This window comes from Ambystoma mexicanum, chromosome 5q (genome assembly GCF_040938575.1).
Source record: "Ambystoma mexicanum isolate Mex_15411 chromosome 5q, UKY_AmexF1_1, whole genome shotgun sequence".
Classification (NCBI taxonomy): domain Eukaryota; kingdom Metazoa; phylum Chordata; class Amphibia; order Caudata; family Ambystomatidae; genus Ambystoma; species Ambystoma mexicanum.
The window spans coordinates 676,735,540-676,757,954 of record NC_090933.1 but is presented as its reverse complement, the minus strand read 5'-3'; the positions used below and the strand labels follow the sequence as shown (position 1 = coordinate 676,757,954).

Genomic DNA, 22,415 nt, shown 5'->3' with positions numbered 1-22,415 from the left:
CTTCATAAGAGTTTACTTTGTAACCCTTAAGCCAACCATCTAAGTTTTTCAAACATTCACACACCCAGGTAGCCCAAGGGGTACCATCATGCTTTTTGAGGGTCCTAAATCTCTTAAGGTACTGGGAAGGGGTCTTCCCAAATCTAGCTATTAATGCTAGCTTCACACACTCATAATCCTGTTTATCCTCCTCCCCCAACTCCATTACAGCATCACTTGCAACAGGGGGAAGCCTAGAGAAAAGCCACGGAATCAACCGATTCCCTGAGATACCTTGAATCCCATGATTGTACTCAAACATTGCTAACCAATCCAAAACATCAAGTTTAGTCTCATACATACCAATCATTTCCTTTGGCATACAGGGTCTCTTAGGGCTGGCAGACCTAGAAGACTCTGGGAGAGAAGCATTTTCTACAGACAATTTCTTCATTTCTAGTTCATGGTTCAGCTCCATTTCTCTGAGCCTTAAGTCTTGATGTTTCATGGCAGTTTGTGCATCAATATGTTTCACTTCTAACTCAAGTCTCATTTTCTCTAGTGCAATAAACTCAGGAGTAAGTGTAGGACCTGTGGGGGTCGCTTTGGACAGAGGTTGTGGTTGCTGAGCAGGCAAGGGGTTGGTAGGAACTCGTAACAAAGGGTTATCTACTTCTCCTCCAACACTCTCAGAATCAGAAACATCAGTATCCACATTTGCTGGAGGGGTAGGCCCTTCTGACCCACTCTCCAGACTTTGTTTTCCCAAAAACCTAGCAACCAGTTCAGATTTGTTTCCCTTACCAGAGAGACTCCTCTCCCTACACATGGTTCTCAGAACCTCAGCAGTTTGAGAGACACTCTTCAGTGTAGCTTTCCATATTTGACATGATTTCTTAGTTAATAGAATTGGTGGTGTTTAACCTTGTGGTAAGTTGACTCAGAGCATCAGCAGCACTCTACGTGTAACCACTCTACATCCAAATCCTCACCGCTGTACACCAGTGTTAGGCAGAATCCTGTGCAGTGCCCTTACGGACCACTGCACACAATTAAGATTACAAGTGGTAATACAAGTTCAACTATGGTACAAGCCTGTACTACACTGTTAGTGGTAGCAGTAGCAGAGCAGCCAGACTTATCTCAAGAGTAAATGAGCAGTAGCAGAGATTACACAAAGGACCACCATTTCTGAGACTCAAGCAACCACTGACTGAAGGTTTCAGGTAAAAACTATAAGTACATTTATTTTTAAAAAATCTGTTAGAAAACACTTCACTTCTATCAATTTGAAACCACACGTAAATTATTATTATTTTTTTAATTATTTGTTTTGGTTTATTTATAAACCTTTACAAAATCGAACATTGTTTAATACTTTTACAAATACACATATTAAAATGAAGACAATTGTGAATGTCATTATTCAGTACAGAATACCAGAACATAAAAATAAATTGTGCAACTTAATCTCGGCCATGCAAAAGCCTAACACAGTTTCAAATTAAATTTATCCCAATAATTTCCAGATAAATTAGACATCCTAAAAACATACTTAAAATCCCCTAACATAAAACAAGTATAAGAAAATCGCACTCCTTAATTACCTTAGCACAAGTCACACACATTTCGCAAAAAAGGTGGTCACCCGAATTTTTAATCTAGTGGAATTGTCATGAAGCATTCTTTGCCATATGAAGGCTCTGTCTACATCATCAGTTGAATTTACAAATTGAGCAAAATACCTTAGTCTTTGGGACTTAAGTCCTGAACAAACCAACAAAATATGTTGTAGGGTTTCCACTTCTCCCTCTTTTTTACAGAATCTGCACCAAGACCAGTCATCTGAATTGCATTGTCTGATACTTTTGATTTGATTAGTTTGCAAAATGTTAAATGGAAAACGCATGTAATCGTTACACATGCGTTTACTAGGATATTGGGTCAGGTATCCTTCCATGACTGGAAACCATTTCCATGTTGAACATGCATATTTATATAGTTTAGATTCCAAAATGTTAAGCTTAGTTTTCTGCCAGTCAAAGCCCATAAGGCTGGCTTTGATCTTTCCTGGTTTATTACACAGTGTAGTAACTGACATACCTAATGACACTAAGCAATACATTGTCTCCACATGAAGTTTGTGTATAAAAGGATTGGTCGATTCAAGATAAGCGCCTGCATTTAGAGTGTCATCCGACGCTGTTTTACATTTTTTCCAAAGACATTATTTTCCATGTAGCATATGTAGCGAGCGATTGTAGACCCAATTAATATTTTATCAATTCTAATGGTATGCATTTGGGCAAAAAAAACATAACAGTTCTCCAGATTTTACCTTCTCTGTAGTTCAAGTAATCATGCAGTTCGTTCGAGACCAATTCCATACCATACATCAAACGAGGTATAATTTTTTTAATGCAAAATTCCCTTAAGGGGACCATTGAAAATGTCAAATTTCGTGTCAATGGCACGCATCTGTCTAATGGCAATTTCAGATTTTAATTTGAGCTGGCTTTTTATCAGTGTATTGGAACCAACTCCAGAAAAATAGAAACTCAAGTATTTAAATGTGGATTGGGCTTTAATCGTCTTATCTCCACAAAACTAAGAAAAGGCATTTTCTTTCCTGTTACATCTGCCACAACGCAGGATAACTGTCTTTGATGGATTGATTTTTAGTTGTAGATTAGATATAAACATTTCAAATGCTTTTAATAGTCCTTGAAGACCAATCTTAGTGTTATCCATCAAAAGAAAGTCGTCCGCATAGGCCAACCATGACAGGCACACATTGTTCAACTTAGGATAAACCAAACCTTTACTACTCAGGGCCTTGTTTGCACCGCTCACATATAGATTAAAAACTGTGGGTGCCAGCATACATCCTTGTCGTAGTCGATTCGGAATAATATGTTCCTTAGACAATAAACCCTCAGAGTTTAAACGCACCATCACCCTTGTGTCAGTGTATTAGGGGTGTCACAGTGTTAGTTTTTTGATGGTACAATAACCTTCTTGCCAAATGACGGTATATCATGGTTATCGCGGTATAGTAGGAGGAGTTAACTAATTTTAACAAATATTTTCTAAAAGGTCATAAATTGTCAGATTTATCATCACAAACAAAGCCAGGGCCAGAATTGGGCTTTTCAACATACTTTCCACTGAAATGCGACCCCTTGCTTCCACCAAACACAAACACACGTGTGGAGAGGAGGAGGGGGGGAGCCCTGCTGCGACTGGCAAAGCAAACTGAATAGCGTTTCTTAAGTGGTTATTTAGGCTTTTAGCTCCCCCACTGGCTACTGGTGAAGATGAACATGTTGCCATCTTGATAACCTACATGCCACAGATCAATGGAGTTTGATGGTAGTATATGTTCCCTCTCCCTCTCTCCCTCTAGTTTACTTCCGGGCCAAAAGGTGTTCAGTAATCACAGACATGTTACCCTTTGGTATGGCAGCAGGGAATACCCACATAGATTAGTACATTTCGCAGTGTGACTTATTATATGTAAATTCAATGATGGAACCAGGGACATCCCCCATCTTCATATGTTTAGAAAACATTATCCAATATAAATATATAAACCCCAAAGCCGCCAACCCAAAGTCCCGGGAGGATTGCTCAGCGGCAACGTGCGTGCCTTGGAAGCAAGACGGCACGAAGCAACACAGGTTCCATTTCCCTGGGTCAGCGCTTAGAAACCTCTAGGTGTTTAAGCGTGTTATAAATACACAAATTACACAACTAAATAAACAATTTCTTTAACACCGCCTGGATGCCCGCAGGCTGTGTGAGCGCTTTAAAAAAAAAGTAAACCCTTTTCCTTCTTGGCACTGTATTTATTCTTCCTATTGCTAACATATTGATTTTGTGTCAGGCACGTGTGGTTTATGGAATGGCATTAAAAACTGCTGAAACTACTTGGCAGACGGCACATCCAACAGTGCAAGACCAAGACTGTGCAGCACTTGCTAACTGCAGCCTTTCCAAATCAGATTGAAAAGCACACTTAACGGTATACCGGTATAAACAATGTGACGGTTATTATTGTTCAATTAAGTGGTTCACGGTATCTTTAACGGTATACCGTAATACCGTTACATCCCTACAGTGTATAAAGCAATAATGATGTCCAGTAGATGTAATGGAATTTCAAGATCTTTTAACCTCTGCTATAGATGTTTCCTATCAACCAAATCAATGGCAGAGCTTAGGTCCATCGAGGCAACAAAGAGGGGTATTTTGCCTATTATCATAGACTTGGCTATTAAGGATTTTAATATTAGCCCCCCACAGTCAGTTCCAATATTTTTTTTAATCCTATTTGTTTAGGATCTGGGATAGATTTTTCACTAATCCATTCTTGTAATTCCGATAAGACAAGGGAACAGAATATTTTAGACTCTGGGTCAGCAATCGCGATCGGTCTGTAACTGGATGGACACAGACGAGAACCCTTCTTAAAAACCGGGATCACGATTGAAACTTTCCATGATTGTGGAATACATTTGTGTAATAAAATATTTCCATAAAGTATATACAATACATTGGCCCAAATAACTGGGTTGAGTTTCAATAATTTATAAGAAACATTGTTAAGGCCAGTTGCACCCGAGTTTTTTGATTTGTTTATAAGAGTGATTATGTCCTCCACAGTAAATTGCAATAACCATTCTTGTCTGTGTATTATCGTAAAGCTTTCTGTTCTTTTGTTGTCAGTATATAATTTGGAGAAGTGACCCAACCATGTATCTTCTAAGATTACATTCAGAACAGCGTCTTTCTGAGGTCTTTCCAGATCGTTGATTAGGTTACAGAAATTCTTACAGTTGTGACCACGGAGAGATTTCAACATAGCTTCCCCATCGTGCTGTGAGCGGCTTCCTCTATGATGGATTACCCAATTTGTATAGCTTTCTTTAATTTTTTTCCTCTCAATCAAGGCAAAAGAGTAAGACAGTCCTGCCTTTTTTTTAGATGTCTAAGCTCTTTCCTATAAATGATCTTACGTTCATGAACGAACAACAATATCCATGATATGTCTATAGCTGTTAATTGAGTTGGTGTTCGTATGTGAATTTGCCAGCAGATTAGTTATAGAAGATTTAATGTAGTTGGTAAAATATGTAGCTGAATAACACTCAGCACGTTTGTAATTCAACATATCGTCGTAGTCTTTAACCATAGTGGCAGTAAATTTGGCATTTTGTCTATGGCACCATTTAATTCTATTCCCTCTGACATTAACCCCCAAATTGTGTGTGTATAACTTCACAGTTGGTTTAATGTAGTTGACTGTCATTTCGAAAGTAAGGAAACAGTGGTCACTGCTACCAGAATCGTTAACTTCAAACTTACACAATGCTTTAGACAAAGCAGCTGATAGAAAAACGTAATCTATAATAGATTCTAAACCTCTGGCCTTCCACGTGTAATGATCATTGTATAGAAGATCCAATCCCCAAGTCTCTGCAAAGTGAATCCACAGTCTCCCCCGTAGATTAGAGTTACCCCCCCACTCTGACTTGTGCACCTGATTTAGCAAGAGCAACATCCATCCCCAGATAACCAGTCACAATAACAATTTGTGTCCCCAGCAATTATAATCTGGCCTCCCTGGTTTCTTTGTAACCAGAATTCCGTTATAAATCCCAAATTTGCTAATTCCGTCTCAAGTTGAAGGTCAGTTAGTTCACTGGGATTCCAGTACACGTTAATAATGAGCACCGAAACACAGTCAATACTCCCCCCCCCAACTTAAAGGAAACCACAAGAAAGTGGTGGGAACAAAACCATTCCCCAGTTTTTGTAACTTTGTTGGCTTGTTTAACAGCTATGATCAGACCCCACTTCGGATGTCCCTTATTTGTACCATATGCATAAACCGAGGCAACGTCAAAGCCATCCCAACACAACTGAGCTCTGGACCAGGTCTCCTGTAAGAGAATAAAATCAAACTGAGCCAGATAGCTCATACGTTTTTCATTATGCAAAAGGTTGAGACAGCCTCTCGAGTTCCAGCTCACACATTTTAAATTGTGGCAGGAGCTAGAGAGGCTTACTCAGCTGCTTGAGTTTGTCGATTGATTCCCTTAATGACAATGCCAGCCATCTCCAATCCTGTTTGTTCAAGTCTGGTTCTGCCTTAGAGATATCTTTGCCTAGTTTTGCTCTTGATATCCCCCATCATATGACACTGGCTTGTGTATCGATCTTAGTGGAGGTTGCACATTAGATCTGTATTCGTATATATCAAAGCCACAAACTTGTAGTTGTTCTGCCTCTTTTAGAAGCATCGACCTGACCAACGGTGAAGGAATAACAAGGCGCACATAATCATAATCAAACCTTAGGTAATCATACCTAAATCTGTGGATAAAATCCACCAGTTTAATATCAGATGAAGTAATTAGGGTGAGCTCAGGGATGGTCGCCAGTAGTGATAACATGTATGGTCTATTCAAGGATACATGTCCCTTATCCCAGGCATCTCTGGAATAGCCGGTTGTCTTAAATCAGTATCCTGATTACCAGGGGCCTGATACTCATTGGCGAACTCACACTCATTAGGCTTAGCACCAAGAACAACCTTTCCAGGCCCTACTGGAGTAGTCCCGGTACTTGTAAAAGGTATACATTCTTGAGTCATCCTTGATTGTTATAGAACATCAAAAGTGTTCCCAAGTACAGAGGAAAGATCTTCCCTAAGCACCTTAAGGATCAGTTGCCGTAGTTCATTAGCATTCGTATCATTCTTTGTGACCTTCAGGCCCACATCAGCCTCACAATTGGCCTTCAGTGGGGGTGTAACCTCATTCTCAAAAGTATTAGATCCAGTTTCAGTGTCATACTGCTTATTAGTCTTTGGCACTCTTTTGTCTCTTTTACATTCAGCATTACCCAAACCAAAGTTCACAGTAGTTACATCAGGTTTATACCCTTGTGCCCCTGATGTAGCAGTTTTCGCAGTGTCAACCGATTTCCCTTCAGTCATGACACAGGTGTCTCTGCCTTCCCTAAGTACGTTTTGCCCCCAAACAGAATCGAGATTTGAGGTCATACTATTAGTACCTAACATGGGCGCAGTTTTAAAGATTACAAACATTCCATCTCCTTTCTTCTTCATAGCATCATTCAGGGAATCCTCGCCCTCAGTGAACAGATCTTGTACAATTACTTCATTTCTTGTTTTGTGATTCACCAAATTACCCTTCACAGTGTAATCATTGGTGGGCAGTACATCTTTATGTACAGGGACAGAGGGTTCACCCTCCTCGTCTATCATTATCTGTCTCGGTTCAACATCCCTCAGGAATTTCCTTGAGGTTTTCTTAAGAGCAGCAATGGTTTTATTATTTTTTTTCCTTAGTTTAGCCATTTTCTTTCCCTGCCTTTTGGAAAGTTTTACCTCAAAGTCATCGCTAATAGGACACTCTAAAGAGACATTCCCATCAGTGACAACCCTTGGATTATCCTCAAACTGACCTTCATTCATAACAGTATCTTTTAAATAAATTCCCCCATCCGTTTCCTGAGTTGATGAAATTGTAATAATCTCATCCTTTGAGGAGATATTGTTAGGTCGAGTACTTGATTGATCCACTTTACTGACTTTCTCATTTGACATAGCTTCAGACTTCAAAGCCTGAACAAGAGACTCAGTAAATCTCAGGGGTAATTTGTCTACCTCTTTGGCCAAGCTCAGTAAGGCTGCTGTCTATTTTCTTGATTCCGACAGCAGCAGTCTATTGAATATGCTCATCATAGCAGAAAAGTCTTACCCCACAACAGGTTGGATTAGATAATTCATATTCCCCACATTACAGGCCATTGGGTTATTTTCGTCCAATGGCATGGTAAATGGGAAATCTGAAAGGTTCTCATAGCAGAAACTACTTGATTTGGATACTTCGACCATGGCCAAAGCATCTCCCTTAACAGGTATTTTTTCTTTTGCTAAGGTGGAATCAGGTGAGTCTAAGTCAACAAAAAGTGGCTGTGATGGATCAATTTGATCCTCAATGGTTTTACAATCAGGGGAACATTCTTGCGCACATTGTAGGAGGGCTTTACCTCATCATTCACATTAGGTAATGGAAGAGCTGCAGCCCGTGCAAGACTAGCATGTCTCGTACTGACAGCAGTAAAAAAGTCGGCCCCAGCATCTTTCCTCATGGCTGGGAGTTTGTTTTTTTCCGCATGATTATCTGATAAGACCCTTTTGTGCCACTCAAGCCTAAAGCAGAATTATTAGGAGAAACAGTACTATAGCACACTTACTGAGTAAGAAGATCCAAAAAGTACTCCTACCCCGACCCCCGCCAGCCGAACAGCCTAAAAGCGTACACTTTTGTACACTTCCGGTTGCGTGTGCAGGATGCGCATGCACCGAGTGTTGAAGTGACGCTGGGCCAATCACAGGCTGCAAGCTGGTTGCCAATCACAAGTTGCAGGGGCGTGACAGCAGGCGGGTCTAGGGAAAAGAACAGGAGATATTGGAGGTGTTGCACAATAAGGAACACTGGGGGAAACAGAAAACAAAACGGCGCGCAACCTAAAGGTAGTGCGCACCTAAACGTGAATAAATTACTTGAGTCACTGAGTCCCCAAATCCACGTGTTTCTGCGGCCGCACGGCTTCTCCTTGCCGACTCGTGCTTCTTAAGAAGTCAAAGTCACAGTATGCAGGTTTCATAGGCGAGCCCCATAGTCAATTCCAGTTAGGCGACACAAAGTAGCAGTGTAAAGCAGTCGGGAACAGCCTAACAGCGTACACTTTCGTACACCTCCGCATGCGCGCGCAGGATGCGCGTGCACCGGAGTGTTGAAGTGACTCTGGGCCAATCACAGGCTGCAAGCTGGTTGCCAATCACAAGTTGCAGGGGGGTAGCAGCAGGCGGGTTTGAGTCACTGAGTCCCCAAATCCACGTGTTTCTGCGGCGGCACGACTTCTCCTTTCCGACTCGTGCTTCTTAAGAAGTCAAAGTCACTGTATGCAGGTTTCATAGGTGAGCTCCATAGTCAATTCCAGGTAGGTGACACAAAGTAGCAGTGTAAAGCAGTCGGGAACAGCCTAACAGCGTACACTTTCGTACACTTCGGATGCGTAAAATACACTACTACACTACCAATTCCACTTGTGCCAGTAAATTCAAGGTAAGTACATTAGGATTTGACAGACCGGTGTTGCGATACGAACGCTTACCCGCAAATAGAAATGTTCACAAAGTTAAAACACACTTTGTACTTTAGAATTTCTAACAAGGGAAAAAGTGGATAAAAATTACAGGCAATACTTTTTCAAGGCAAGGAGACTCGAGGACTTATTCAAAGATACAGATTAAAGTCAATAGGCCTGCGCCAGTGTCAATGTAGCAGATGCTCAGTTGCCGAGAATCACACGTTGAACAGTTCGAGATTCGAGATGCCAAGAGTTCGTAAAGATTGTCAAATGGAAGGAAAAGTTATAAGAAGGAGGGAAGAAAGAACACATCTTCGTGGAGGAAAAGGGTTCACCCCGATTCCGGCTGGTCAGACAGAGAGAATGACCAATTGTGCACGGTACCTTATTCCGTTGGAGAAAAGCTGGTGCCACGGCAGTTGTTCCTGGTAGTTCCTGCAGACTCACGGTTCCTGCGGCTTCAGTCGTGGGGACAAGAAGGAGGATGTCTGTGTTAGGGAGAATTCTCTGTTTATGCTGAATTTCCTAACCTAGTGAGTCCCCCAGCAGCTTTGCTGGATTTCTGGAGTTTGTTTTTTTCCATCCTGCCAAGAGTGAGACTCTTTTTTTCCCACTCTTGGACATGAATGTGTGTAATTCCTTTGAATGTCAATGTGTTCTATGGGGTCTTTTACTCCATAGGGTCTCATATGTTTTTCTATGTGTGTTACACCGCACCCTACGTGCCGTAACACTGGGGCGTCCTAGCGGACCTCCATCATAGACTCCATACCCGGGGACTGACTACTGTCTCCCCGGGCATGTAAAGTCACCATTGGATTTACTAGACCTAAATTTACTAACAGAACTAGTACAAACCATCCTATTGTGGACGTACTAGTAGGGGTAACTCGATTACTCCTGGGTCTGTTATTCAAGGGGGCACTGTCCCGTCCCCCCTCGTCGAGTTTTGGCTGGTGGCAGTGGAAACTACTTGTTATATTCGACCCCGAATATAACCCTATGGGATTCTTCCCATTGTTGGAGATTGATACTGTTTCTCGTTAATCTCTAACATACCTCCGGTCTACTTATCTTAAATAAGTCTATCGGATGCTATTTTCTGCCAGAACTCGGCTTTTTAAAATGGCGTTTGTGTTCGTCTCTGTGACTCCTAAACCAAAGGTTGAGCCCTTTGTTCCACTTTTGGCGGGCTTCTGTACAGAGACCCTCCAAAGTGGTGCCATCCTGTCTGGGTTACCACAGGGGTGTGGGAGGGGGTTTAGGCACCCTGGACCGAGTTGCCTTGCCAACTCCGGTCGCACTCTGGTGTGATTGGCCCAAGTGGTGAGCCTCCCCGCTCACCACTTAGCGTGTTTTGAGTGACAGCTAGGCTGAATGAATGGGGGTTTTCTGCATAAAAGCAGGGCTTTTGGGACTGGATCTTCAGAAGTCGCCACAGGACCTAAGAATCCGACGAGGGTAAAGCTGAGCCGACCTGCAATGACGACACCTCCGGTGGAGCCCTGCTGAACCGACTCACCACTTCCTGACGACAGAGGAGATCTCCCTGCCGGAGAGTCTCTTCCCCTGACTGGTGGGAACAACCAGTCCCCTTTGCTTTTTCTTCGCCTCAGGACGCAGTGGTCGAATTGCCCGTGCAGAGCACATCGGCAACCGGATAGCCACTACCCCTGTACCGCGACCAAAAGGTGGTGCCTTGTGACGGAGAACTCCGCGGATGGTCTCTTCCCTGGTGGTGCAACGATCTTCAATTTTCCTTTGACGACGAGATCATCTCTTCTCTTGGCAAAGACTGGACGTGCATCCACCACCAAGAACAACTGCCCCCGCCAGAGCTGTCTCTCCACAATCAAGGTACTGTGTCCGCCTGGCTTCCCTTGTTGCCGGTTAGAGTGAGGTGTCTTAATCCTCGCCTCTCCATAAGATCGCCTCCAAGCTTTCTCTAACGTGTTGTTCTGAACTGGTCCAATCTGCCGATAACAATTTGCTTCAAAGACTTGAACGCATTTCCACTAGGATACTTTTTGGGACATATCGCCTTGCCTCTCTCCGAGTGGGCCTGGCCTCTGAACTTTATGATCTACCGTGGTTCTTGCCTTCTTGCCTTGCATTTGTCCGTAAAGTATTGGAACCGTGTTGACTTCGTAACCTGCTTATTTTCTCGCCCGTCCTAACAAATACTAGAGTGCCTTCTAGGTTGAAGCATACACCTCTGTCTGCAAATAAGTGATGCTGGTAAAAACCTAGACTTGTCGAAATATTGTTAGGGGGATTGATCTTTTTCTTCGTAGAGTGATTGTAATTGAAGTGTTTGCCGTAATAGTGCCAGAGTGTTTTCTATAGATGTGTCGTTATAAATAAATACCGTTATATCTTTACACTGAAGCCTTGTTGCGTGTTTGCTTGTCTTACAGTGTATAATTGCCCTATGTTGTATACTCCACATACTGCCTAACTCTTCTTGAGGGAAGTCTGACTGCTCAGCCACAGCTACCAAGTGAATTTGTGTGGGTCAGACGGCTACCAAGTGGGTTTACTGCCAAACACCTGTAGTCCTAAATCTTTTGCAGTGGTCCCAGAGGGAACTGCACAGGTTTCCGCCTAACACTGGTGTACAGCGGTGGGATTTGTATCGAGTATACAGTTTAGAGTGCTTTTTGACTTTAGGATAACTAACCACAAAGCTTAGCACTAAAAAGCAACTTTCAAAAACATGTCTACTATGGAAGCTTACAGTCAAGAGTCCTTGTCAGGTGAAAATACTGAGAGTTTGCGAGCTCTCTATAGACAAGAGAATCTTCCTGTAAAAGGCAAGAAATTAGAACTAATAGAGAGATTGCTGGCGAACCAAAGTCTGGGTACCGGTTCAGAGGAACCAATCTCGCCAGCAAATGTAGATAACAGTGATGGTGTTGCTCTAAATCAGAATTCTGATGATAGCGATGAAGAGGCTGAAGAGAAAGGAGAGGCTAACGAAACTGTCTCCCCTGCTCCTCTACCTGCCTTACCAGCTGTACCTACGGGGCCCATACCAGGTCCCACATGTAACCCTGCTTATTTTGAACTTGAAAAAATGAAGCTCAAATTAGAATACAAACGGTTCTTGGCTCAATCTGAACGAAACCAAGAGCTCGAGTTCAGACGGATGAATGCCCAGGCTGAGCAGAAGCAAGCTGAGTTAAGACTCAGGGAAATGGAACTTAATCACGAGTTAGAGATGAAAAAGTTGTCTATCGAAAATGCTTCTCTCTCCTCTGGTTCCTCTAGGAGCTCCAGTCCCAAAAGACCCTGGATGCCGAAGGAATTAGTGGCTATGTATGAACCGAGAATGGATGTGTTGGATTGGTTAAAACTGTTGAGTACAATCATGGGCTCCAGGACATCACCGGGAATGATTTACTTCCCTGGTTGTTCTCTAGGCTCCCTCCTGTTGCGACTGATGTGGTAATGGAATTGGGGGAGGCGGATAAGACGGATTATGAAAGTGTGAAACTAGTTTTGATAGCTAGGTTCGGGAAGACCCCTTCCCAGTATCTTAAGAGGTTTAGAACCCTCAAAAAGCATGATGGTACCCCTTGGGCTACCTGGGTGAGTGAAGGGTTGAAAAACTTAGAGGGATGGATTAAGGGTTACAAAGTGAACACTTATGAGGGTATGAAGAATCTTTTTATGTTGGAGTCTATTTATGATGCCTGTTCTCCTGAGCTCAGACAGCACTTGGCTGATTCGAAGGAATTAGATTCCAGGAAACTAGCTAAGGCTGCTGACTTGTGGGTTGCCAACAGGGCTACTCATAAGGATTCTGTGGCAACTCAGAAAAAGGATGAGGGAAAACAGCCTAAAAAAGACTCAAAAGAGAATTCGAATAACTCAAATTCCAAAGAGGGCCCCAAACAAAACCAGAAGGGTAAGCCACCGGGAAAACCACAGCAGAATAGTGTGTCTTCTGGTGCCAAACCGGAAGGAGGCCAGAACAAGCCACCATTCCAGAAAGCATTCGGTAAATGCTTTGTTTGTGGCTCGACTGACCACGTGAAAGGAGATCCCAGATGTAAGGGTAAACCTTCAGGGGTCCAGCTTGTCTCCTTAGCCTTCGCTCCAGAGGAGGAAGTCCAAATGGCAAGTGGAAACTTTCTACTGCTGGCCGACGAACCCATTGGAGTCTCAGCCAGCGTTTCTTTAGTATCTCTGGGGTTGTGGGAACAACAGAATTTAGATGTCTATAATTCTATCCCCGATAATACTAAAGAGTATTATAAGGACAGTGTCCAGGTGAATGGTCAGGAGACTCCTGCCATTAGGGACACTGGGGCCAGCATAACTGTGGTGGATAAATTGTTTTTTCAGGCTGAGGATGTTGCTAAGGCACCCAAACGCCTCACCAAGTTAGCTGGAGGGCCTGTGCAGATGCTTCCCCAATTACCAGTTCTCATCCAGTGTAACGACATGACTGTGAAGATACCTGTCAGCATACAGAGTGAGGTACCAGGACGCGTACTGTTGGGTATCGATTTGAAAACTCTCGGAGTTGTATCGCATACTCCCAGACCTCCTAGTAAACGGTTACAGGAGCTAACCAGACCCGCAAGAGAGAGGACCATGCACGGTACTCTCCAGGAGATGATGAAGAAAGAAATCACTCCTGCTCCACTGGAATTGTCGGCCGCTGTCTCGAAGAAAACAGAAGCGAAAGGGAAACCTAAGACTTCTGCACCAAAACCAGCAGCCAGCATTCCAGTGCAGCCCACATGGACTTCCCCGCGGTTGTCCAAAGTTAAACCCGTAACTCCACCTCCAGCCGAGGCTGAGAGGGAGGTACAACCCTCTGTGGTAGAATTAGACTCTGAGGAAGAGCTAATGGAAGGCCAGGAACTCATTGGAGATCTGGATCCTGTTGACCATCCTGAGCTGCAGTCTTTACTGGCAGAAGGTGGACCCAGCAGGGCAGACTTCAGTAAGAGACAGAGAGAATGTCCAACTCTGGAAGGTCTTCGCCACCAGGCAGAAGCTCAGGCAGAAGGGCAAGAGCCTGGGAAATACAGGTTGCACTGGGAATATGGCCTCTTCTACAGTGAACCGACCGAGTCTGCACCTGGAGACTACAAACGACTTGTAGTACCCCAAGAGAACAGACCACAGTTCTTGCAGTTAGCCCACGAGATTCCTTTGGCTGGTCACTTGAGTTTCAAGAAGACTAAGGAAAGGCTCTCTCTCTACTTCTATTGGCCAAAGATGGGGGCCGAAGTAGAAAAACACTGCAGGAGCTGCCACACCTGCCAGACCTCTGGTAAGGTTGGCTCCAAGAATGTGGCACCTTTAGTGCCTCTCCCAGTTGTGGGAGTCCCGTTTGAGAGAGTAGGGATTGACATTGTTGGTCCCCTTGATCCTCCAACCTCCTCAGGCAACAGGTTTATACTTGTTGTAGTAGACCATGCTACTAGGTATCCTGAGGCAATTCCTATGAGGACTGTTACAGCTCTGGCTGTGGCTAAGGCCCTCCTTGGTATTTTTACTAGGGTCGGGTTTCCTAAGGAAGTAATCTCTGACAGGGGGTCAAACTTTATGTCCCACTACATGAAAGCCATGTGGAAAACCTGTGGAGTTACTTACAAGTTCTCAACAACTTACCACCCACAAACCAATGGGTTGGTAGAACGGTTCAACCGAACCATGAAGAGCATGATAGGTGCTTTAGAAGAACCCCTTAAGCGTAACTGGGACCTTCTACTGCCATGCCTTCTATTTGCTTATAGAGAAGTCCCTCAGGAGGGAGTAGGTTATTCTCCCTTCGAACTTCTCTATGGTCATCCCGTCAGAGGTCCATTGGCCCTGATTAAGGAGGGGTTGGAGAGTGCTCCTTCCCCCAAGCCAGTCAGAGTGACTGACTACGTGATAGGTCTCCGGAGGAGAATGTCGCACATGATGACGGAAGCAAGCGATAACTTGAAAGCTGGACAAGCCTTGGTCAAGCACTGGCACGATCAAAAGGCTAACATGGTTGAGTTCGCTCAAGACCAGCTCGTTCTCGTTATGATCCCCACAAGGCAGAGGGCCTTGCAAGACAAATGAATGGGACCCTTCCGAGTCGTGGGTAAACTCGGAGAGGTCAACTATCTGGTGGACTTGGGCAATCCCAAGGAGGCTCCGACAGTCTTTCACACCAACCGACTCAAGGCGTATGTCTCAAGACCCGATGTAGGAGCATTGCTTCTAGCATCATCCGAGGAAGAAGAAGATAGTGAAGCTCTTCCGGATCTCCTCAGAGGCTTACCTTTGGACGAAAACATTGAAGGAGTAAATCTCTCTTCAAATCTGACACCCGAGCAACAAGAAGAGTGCAAATCTATGTTGAATCAGTTTGCCTCTCTGTTCTCGCTTTCACCAGGCTTGACCCCTTGGGGCCAGCATGACATACTCACTGGTGACTGTCTGCCAGTCAAAAGCAGAGGATACCGAATGTCAGAGAACGTACGAACCCACATCAAAGGTGAGGTCAGCAAGATGCTCGATCTCAGGGTAATAGAGCCCTCTACTAGTCCATGGTCTAGCCCAGTTGTGTTAGTACCAAAGGCCGGATCTAAAGAGCTTAGATTCTGCGTGGATTATAGAGCTCTTAATGCAGTCACCAAGACTGATGCCCACCCTTTGCCAAGAACAGATGAGTTGGTGGATAAACTTGGTGCCGCCAAGTTCCTCAGCACATTTGACTTGACGTCAGGCTATTGGCAAATAGCCCTGACAGACCATGCCAAGGAGAAAACTGCATTTTCTACCCCCGTTGGCTTATACCAGTTTAAGGTAATGCCTTTCGGATTGAAGAATGCACCTGCTACGTTTCAACGGATGGTAAACCAGGTTCTGAAGGGGATGGAGGACTTCTGCATAGCATACTTGGATGACATCGCAGTGTTCAGCAATTCCTGGGAAGAACATGTAACCCACCTGAGAGATGTTTTGCAGGCTCTTGGACGAGCCAATCTGACCATAAAGGCGAGTAAATGCCAAATTGGACAGAGTAAGGTAGTCTATCTTGGACATGAGGTAGGAGGTGGAGAAATAAGGCCTTTGCTCAGTAAGATTGAAGGTGTGCAAAATTGGACAACACCTACTACTCAAACCCAAGTGAGAGCCTTCCTAGGCCTCACTGGGTACTACAGGAATTCCATAGCTTCTCCACTGAATGTCATCTCCTCGCCCAAATTTCCTAAAAAGGTTAGATGGAACGAGGAGTGCAATCAGGCTTTTGAAAACCTGAAAAAGGCTCTTTGCCAAGCCCCAGTACTCAGAGCTCCTGATTACCGCCAACACTTCATTGTGCAGACAGATGCTTCAAATGTAGGAATAGGTGCCGTACTCAGTCAACTGGATGGGAAAGGTAGGGAGCACCCCGTTTGCTTCATCAGCCGCAAGCTGAAGGATCCTGAAACAAGGTGGGCAACAATCGAAAGAGAGTGCTTTGCTATCGTGTGGGCTCTGAAGAAGTTTAGGCCGTACTTGTATGGTTCTACTTTTGTCATTCAGACTGACCACCAACCCTTGAGATGGTTAATGCAAATGAAAGGGGAAAACCCAAAACTATTGAGATGGTCGATCTGCCTGCAAGGCTTTGATTTCACCATTAAGCACAGGTCAGGGTGTCACCACCAAAATGCTGATGGTCTCTCTAGGATGTATGTCATCGACTAGAGGTATGAGATTCATCCAGGAGTGGATTAAATCCTCCTGTCCCTTAGTCTGGTGGGGCGAGTGTTAGGGAGAATTCTCTGTTTATGCTGAATTTCCTAACCTAGTGAGTCCCCCAGCAGCTTTGCTGGATTTCTGGAGTTTGTTTTTTTCCATCCTGCCAAGAGTGAGACTCTTTTTCTCCCACTCTTGGACATGAATGTGTGTAATTCCTTTGAATGTCAATGTGTTCTATGGGCTATGGGGTCTTTTACTCCATAGGGTCTCATATGTTTTTCTATGTGTGTTACACTGCACCCTACGTGCCGTAACACTGGGGCGTCCTAGCGGACCTCCATCATAGACTCCATACCCGGGGACTGACTACTGTCTCCCCGGGCATGTAAAGTCACCATTGGCTTTACTAGACCTAAATTTACTAACAGAACTAGTACAAACCATCCTATTGTGGACGTACTAGTAGGGGTAACTCGATTACTCCTGGGTCTGTTATTCAAGGGGGCACTGTCCCGTCCCCCCTCGTCGAGTTTTGGCTGGTGGCAGTGGAAACTACTTGTTATATTCGACCCCGAATATAACCCTATGGGATTCTTCCCATTGTTGGAGATTGATACTGTTTCTCGTTAATCTCTAACATACCTCTGGTCTACTTATCTTAAATAAGTCTATCGGATGGTATTTTCTGCCAGAACTCGGCTTTTTAAAATGGCGTTTGTGTTCGTCTCTGTGACTCCTAAACCAAAGGTTGAGCCCTTTGTTCCACTTTTGGCGGGCTTCTGTACAGAGACCCTCCAAAGTGGTCCCATTCTGTCTGGGTTACCACAGGGGTGTGGGAGGGGGTTTAGGCACCCTGGACCGAGTTGCCTTGCCAACTCCGGTCGCACTCTGGTGTGATTGGCCCAAGTGGTGAGCCTCCCCGCTCACCATTTAGCGTGTTTTGAGTGACAGCTAGGCTGAATGAATGGTGGTTTTCTGCATAAAAGCAGGGCTTTTGGGACTGGATCTTCAGAAGTCGCCACAGGACCTAAGAATCCGACGAGGGTAAAGCTGAGCCGACCTGCAACGACGACACCTCCGGTGGAGCCCTGCTGAACCGACTCACCACTTCCCGACGACAGAGGAGATCTCCCTGCCGGAGAGTCTCTTCCCCTGACTGGTGGGAACAACCAGTCCCCTTTCCTTTTTCTTTGCCTCAGGACGCAGTGGTCGAATTGCCCGTGCAGAGCACATCGGCAACCGGATAGCCACTACCCCTGTACCGTGACCAAAAGGTGGTGCCTTGTGACAGAGCACTCCGCGGCTGGTCCCTTCCCTGGTGGTGCAACGATCTTCAATTTTCCTTCGACGACGAGATCATCTCTTCTCTTGGCAAAGACCGGACGTGCATCCACCACCAGGAACAACTGTCCCCGCCGGAGCTGTCTCTCCACAATCAAGGTACTGTGTCCGCCTGGCTTCCCTTGTTGCCGGATAGAGTGAGGTGTCTTAATCCTCGCCTCTCCATAGGGTCGCCTCCAAGCTTTCTCTAACGTGTTGTTCTGAACTGGTCCAATCTGCCGATAACAATTTGCTTCAAAGACTCGAACGCATTTCCACTAAGATACTTTTTGGGACATATCGCCTTGCCTCTCTCCGAGTGGGCCTGGCCTCTGAACTTTATGATCTACCGTGGTTCTTGCCTTCTTGCCTTGCATTTGTCCGTAAAGTATTGGAACCGTGTTGATTTCGTAACCTGCTTATTTTCTCTCCCGTCCTAACAAATACTACAGTGCCATCTAGGTTGAAGCATACACCTCTGTCTGCAAATAAGTGATGCTGGTAAAAACCTAGACTTGTCGAACTATTGTTAGGGGGATTGATCTTTTTCTTCGTAGAGTAATTGTAATTGAAGTGTTTGCCGTAATAGTGCCAGAGTGTTTTCTATAGATGTGTCGTTATAAATAAATACCGTTATATCTTTACACTGAAGCCTTGTTGCGTGTTTGCTTGTTTTATGATGTAGAATTGCCCTATGTTGTATACTCCACATACTGCCTAACTCTTCTTGAGGGAGGTCTGACTGCTCAGCCACAGCTACCAAGTGAATCTGTGTGGTACAGACTGCTACCAAGTGGGTTTACTGCCAAACACCTGTAGTCCTAAATCTTTTGCAGTGGTCCCAGAGGGAACTGCACAGGTTTCCGCCTAACAGTCTGGAGCGATCTGCACTACCCAGGGATGAGGCAAGTAGCACCGAAAAAGACAGCGATGAATAAAAGGTGCGCTCCTTTAAATCAGGAGAGGGCTCTTCTGATGGCTATCCGGACCACTACAGCACAACAATGATTTTGACCCAGGAGAGGATTCTCTGACTGAAGAAAAGACGAGCTGGTTGATCCCACCAGGCTCAAGAGAAGAAGACTCCGGACTGGATCTTCTCTGGTCGTTGAAGGGGGTAGATAGCTCAGGACTGCAGCAGGGCTTCACCGGGACTCGGGGTTGCAGCAGCCGTTTTCTTCTTTGCTTCTCTTCGGTTCCTTTCAGTTCCATTGGCGACTCTGACTTCTAGCCCAAGAGTCCTGCCTTTTATGCCAAAATCCCCCATTCACTCAGCCTGGCTGTCAATCACTCAGCAGGGGGGTTGTCCAGCCCGGACAACCACCTCGGCCAATCAACACAAAGTGCGACTTGGGCCTTCAAGGAGACCCTGTGCAGGGGGTGACTACACCCTTCCCTTACATTCAGCCCACCTAGACACCCAGACGCCAAAGGAGGGCTTCTGGTCAGAAGCCCGCCAAAGGTCGGCGAACAAAGGAGGAAGACCTGGTTTGCTGCGCAAAGAAAGACCCAAGAAAGATGTTAACAAAAAGAAATGGCGATTAAACCCAACCGGAGCCGAAATAAAAAGTATTTGGGGTAGAGTTTAAAGTTTGAGGCTACTAAAATAGCCTAAAACACTACCACGTTATGTAATATAATCGCGGTAGGAAAATTAGGGTAGGTACTACGGCCACCAACCAAGTCTTAATGTTAAGGGAGCCAAACAAGGCTCCAAGAGGTACAGATAAAAAGGACTAAGAATGAACCCTTTCCGATACTCCATGTAAGATGGGGTGTACTGGATCTGTGGTTAAATGACTATGTAAAGTTAATGGCAACTTTACCCTTTTCTGGGGGACAGTAGTCAGCCCCAGAAATGGAGTTGGTGGGAAGTCTAAAAGACAACCCTGTGTCACTGCACTGAAGGTGCTGTGTAACACACAAAAGAGTGGGGCTACTGAAGTGGTGTACTCCAGAGTCCACAATCACAAAAAAAGATTAAATACACATGGCAAAACACAGGTAAGAGTGGGGGGAAAGCTCACACTCTTACCAAGTGGAAAAAATAAACTCCAGAATTCCAGCAAAGCTGCTGAGGGACTCACTAGGTAGGGGAAATTAGCCACAGAAGGAGAATTCTCCCTAACAGAGCCGTCTTATCGTCTGCGCACAAGTGTTACCTCTGGGCACCCATGACGAAGTGTGTGGCTCATGCGTCCAGCAGCCTTCAAGGATTTCAGGGCGCACGTGCCAGCAAGGCGTGATGGCTTTTGGAAATTAACTTTTTTTGCTTTGTTCTTCTTTCTGGCAGTTGCCGCATTCTCAGCCGTGTTGGGCTGAGGACCTCACTGCGGACGGACTGCTCTACAAGGTCTGAGTAGCCTGCCCGGCGAGTTATACTAGGATCCCCCCAAGTGTATCACACCGGATTGTAGACTATGCGATGGCGATCCCTCCTTTGGCGCCGACCTACTGCGGCGGAGGGAACGCATTTGTTTGTTGCGCTCGTCGCCAATGTTGTATCCCGAGTGTGGGTTGCAGGGATCAGGCCCTGCACCCACGCAATGAACACAGGCTTGCTTATTTTAGAAACTTAATGAAGACGCCACACGGAGTGCAGATTATTACATCTTCTTTACTCCTCCTTTGCATAAATCTCCCCGCTCCACCTCATCTGGTCTATGACACGCTTCTTCCTTACACCTGTGTCATGGACACAGAGGGGACAGGATTCTACAATTACGTATATGGATCTGTGTTCTGCTATCCTTGTGGTTACTTTACGTGTGGTCCTCACAATGTATATTTTCAAACAAGGGCAACAAATCATATCTATTTGTATATATCCTTCTGAGGCTTGTGAAATCTGCTTAGATCACATGCTGTGCATAGGCCGACATCTAGTGGAAGCTGCGGAGTATTACAGTTTGTTTTTTGAAACTCGAAAATGGGCGTCGACACAGGGCGTGCCAGTAATACTATCCCTAGTGTGACGTCCACTGTACCCAAGATCCCTCACGCGTCTAGGATCCTCAGATTGTTTTTTTCCGCCATACTGGTCGGAAGCATTTTGCGGAGTCCCCTGGCCTTAGCCATACTTTAATCTGTGGGCTATACCAGTTCATATGGTCTTCAGATTTTCCAGTGAGAAAGCTTTATGAATGTAACAGTGAGGCAATATAACCTGCGGTTGTGGAAAGACCATGCTGGTTTTTGTTCGCCACTCAAGTTAAGGCCTGTGCAAATCGTTACCAGCAAGGTAGGCCTGCCACTGTGCATTATATAACCATTAGCATCTGCAATGGGCACACTTAGGAGTTAGAGACTCTTGGAATTTAAAAACGAAAATGATTATTTACCATAGCTTCTGAGGAAGCCGCACAGGACTGATAAAATATTTGTTCGGTGCTGTTGTCATGAACATGGAAAAGTGACTTAGGCAGACCATTGCGGCTTTCTTGAAGCCGCTCTGGTAAGTAATTATATTTGTTTTCTAACTGCAGAAGTGCCTCTAGCAACTGCATGCTAGAAGTATTTGTTGTGGGAGTGGCTGAAAGGAGATATGTATGCTAATATTTGTTTGTTTGTTTGTGCACTCAAAGAAATCATGCAGTGCTTCACCCTACTCTGAGGATAGTTAAAAGTTGATGAACTGACATTTGATTGACCATATATATTACTGTTGTGAATGTAACAGCTCATTCCCTTTTCTCACCTCTTGACAATATTTCACTGCAAACATAAGAGTGAAGCGTGATTCCGCCTTTTCATCTGGAAGTATATTTACTGAAGTTCTACAAATTTTTTGTGATTCTTTCTAGCTAGAATGCTCTGCTGAATAGAATGTAGTAAATGCTGCCACAACCATATCATCTTCATATGTTTGTCTCCTTTGCTCTCTTACCGTCCATTTACATAGCCATTTGTTGATGACGATGATCCCGATAAGGAAAAGAGGATAAAGGAACTTGAGATGCTTCTTATGTCTGCTGAGAATGAAGTCCGACGAAAGCGGGCCTCGTCGGTAAGGAAATTGACTTTTGGTAGCTTTCTGTATTGCTTTGGTGCACACTGCTTATGTTTGCTCTATCTAATCCTGCTTTATACGCTTTTGTTTGTTTGTATAGTGTTTATCTGCATTGCCTTAGATATATGCTTGTACACTACTTACAGTAAGTAAAATAAATAGTCCCAGTGAAAGGTTGTTTGCTTGGCATGTCCCAACATTTTACTTATTTCAAGTTTTTGTATGCTTCAGATTT

At 44.6% G+C, this 22,415-nt stretch overlaps 1 protein-coding gene across 1 annotated transcript in view; it reads left to right on the top strand.

The window, feature by feature from the left end:
- MYBL1 (MYB proto-oncogene like 1) overlaps positions 1–22,415 on the top strand; it is an 898,417-nt gene that overhangs the window by 444,104 nt on the left and 431,898 nt on the right. Inside the window, exon 8 of the mRNA XM_069621133.1 lies at positions 22,073–22,177. Coding sequence (XP_069477234.1) covers positions 22,073–22,177 — 105 coding nt within the window. The remainder of the gene's footprint in view (positions 1–22,072; positions 22,178–22,415) is intronic.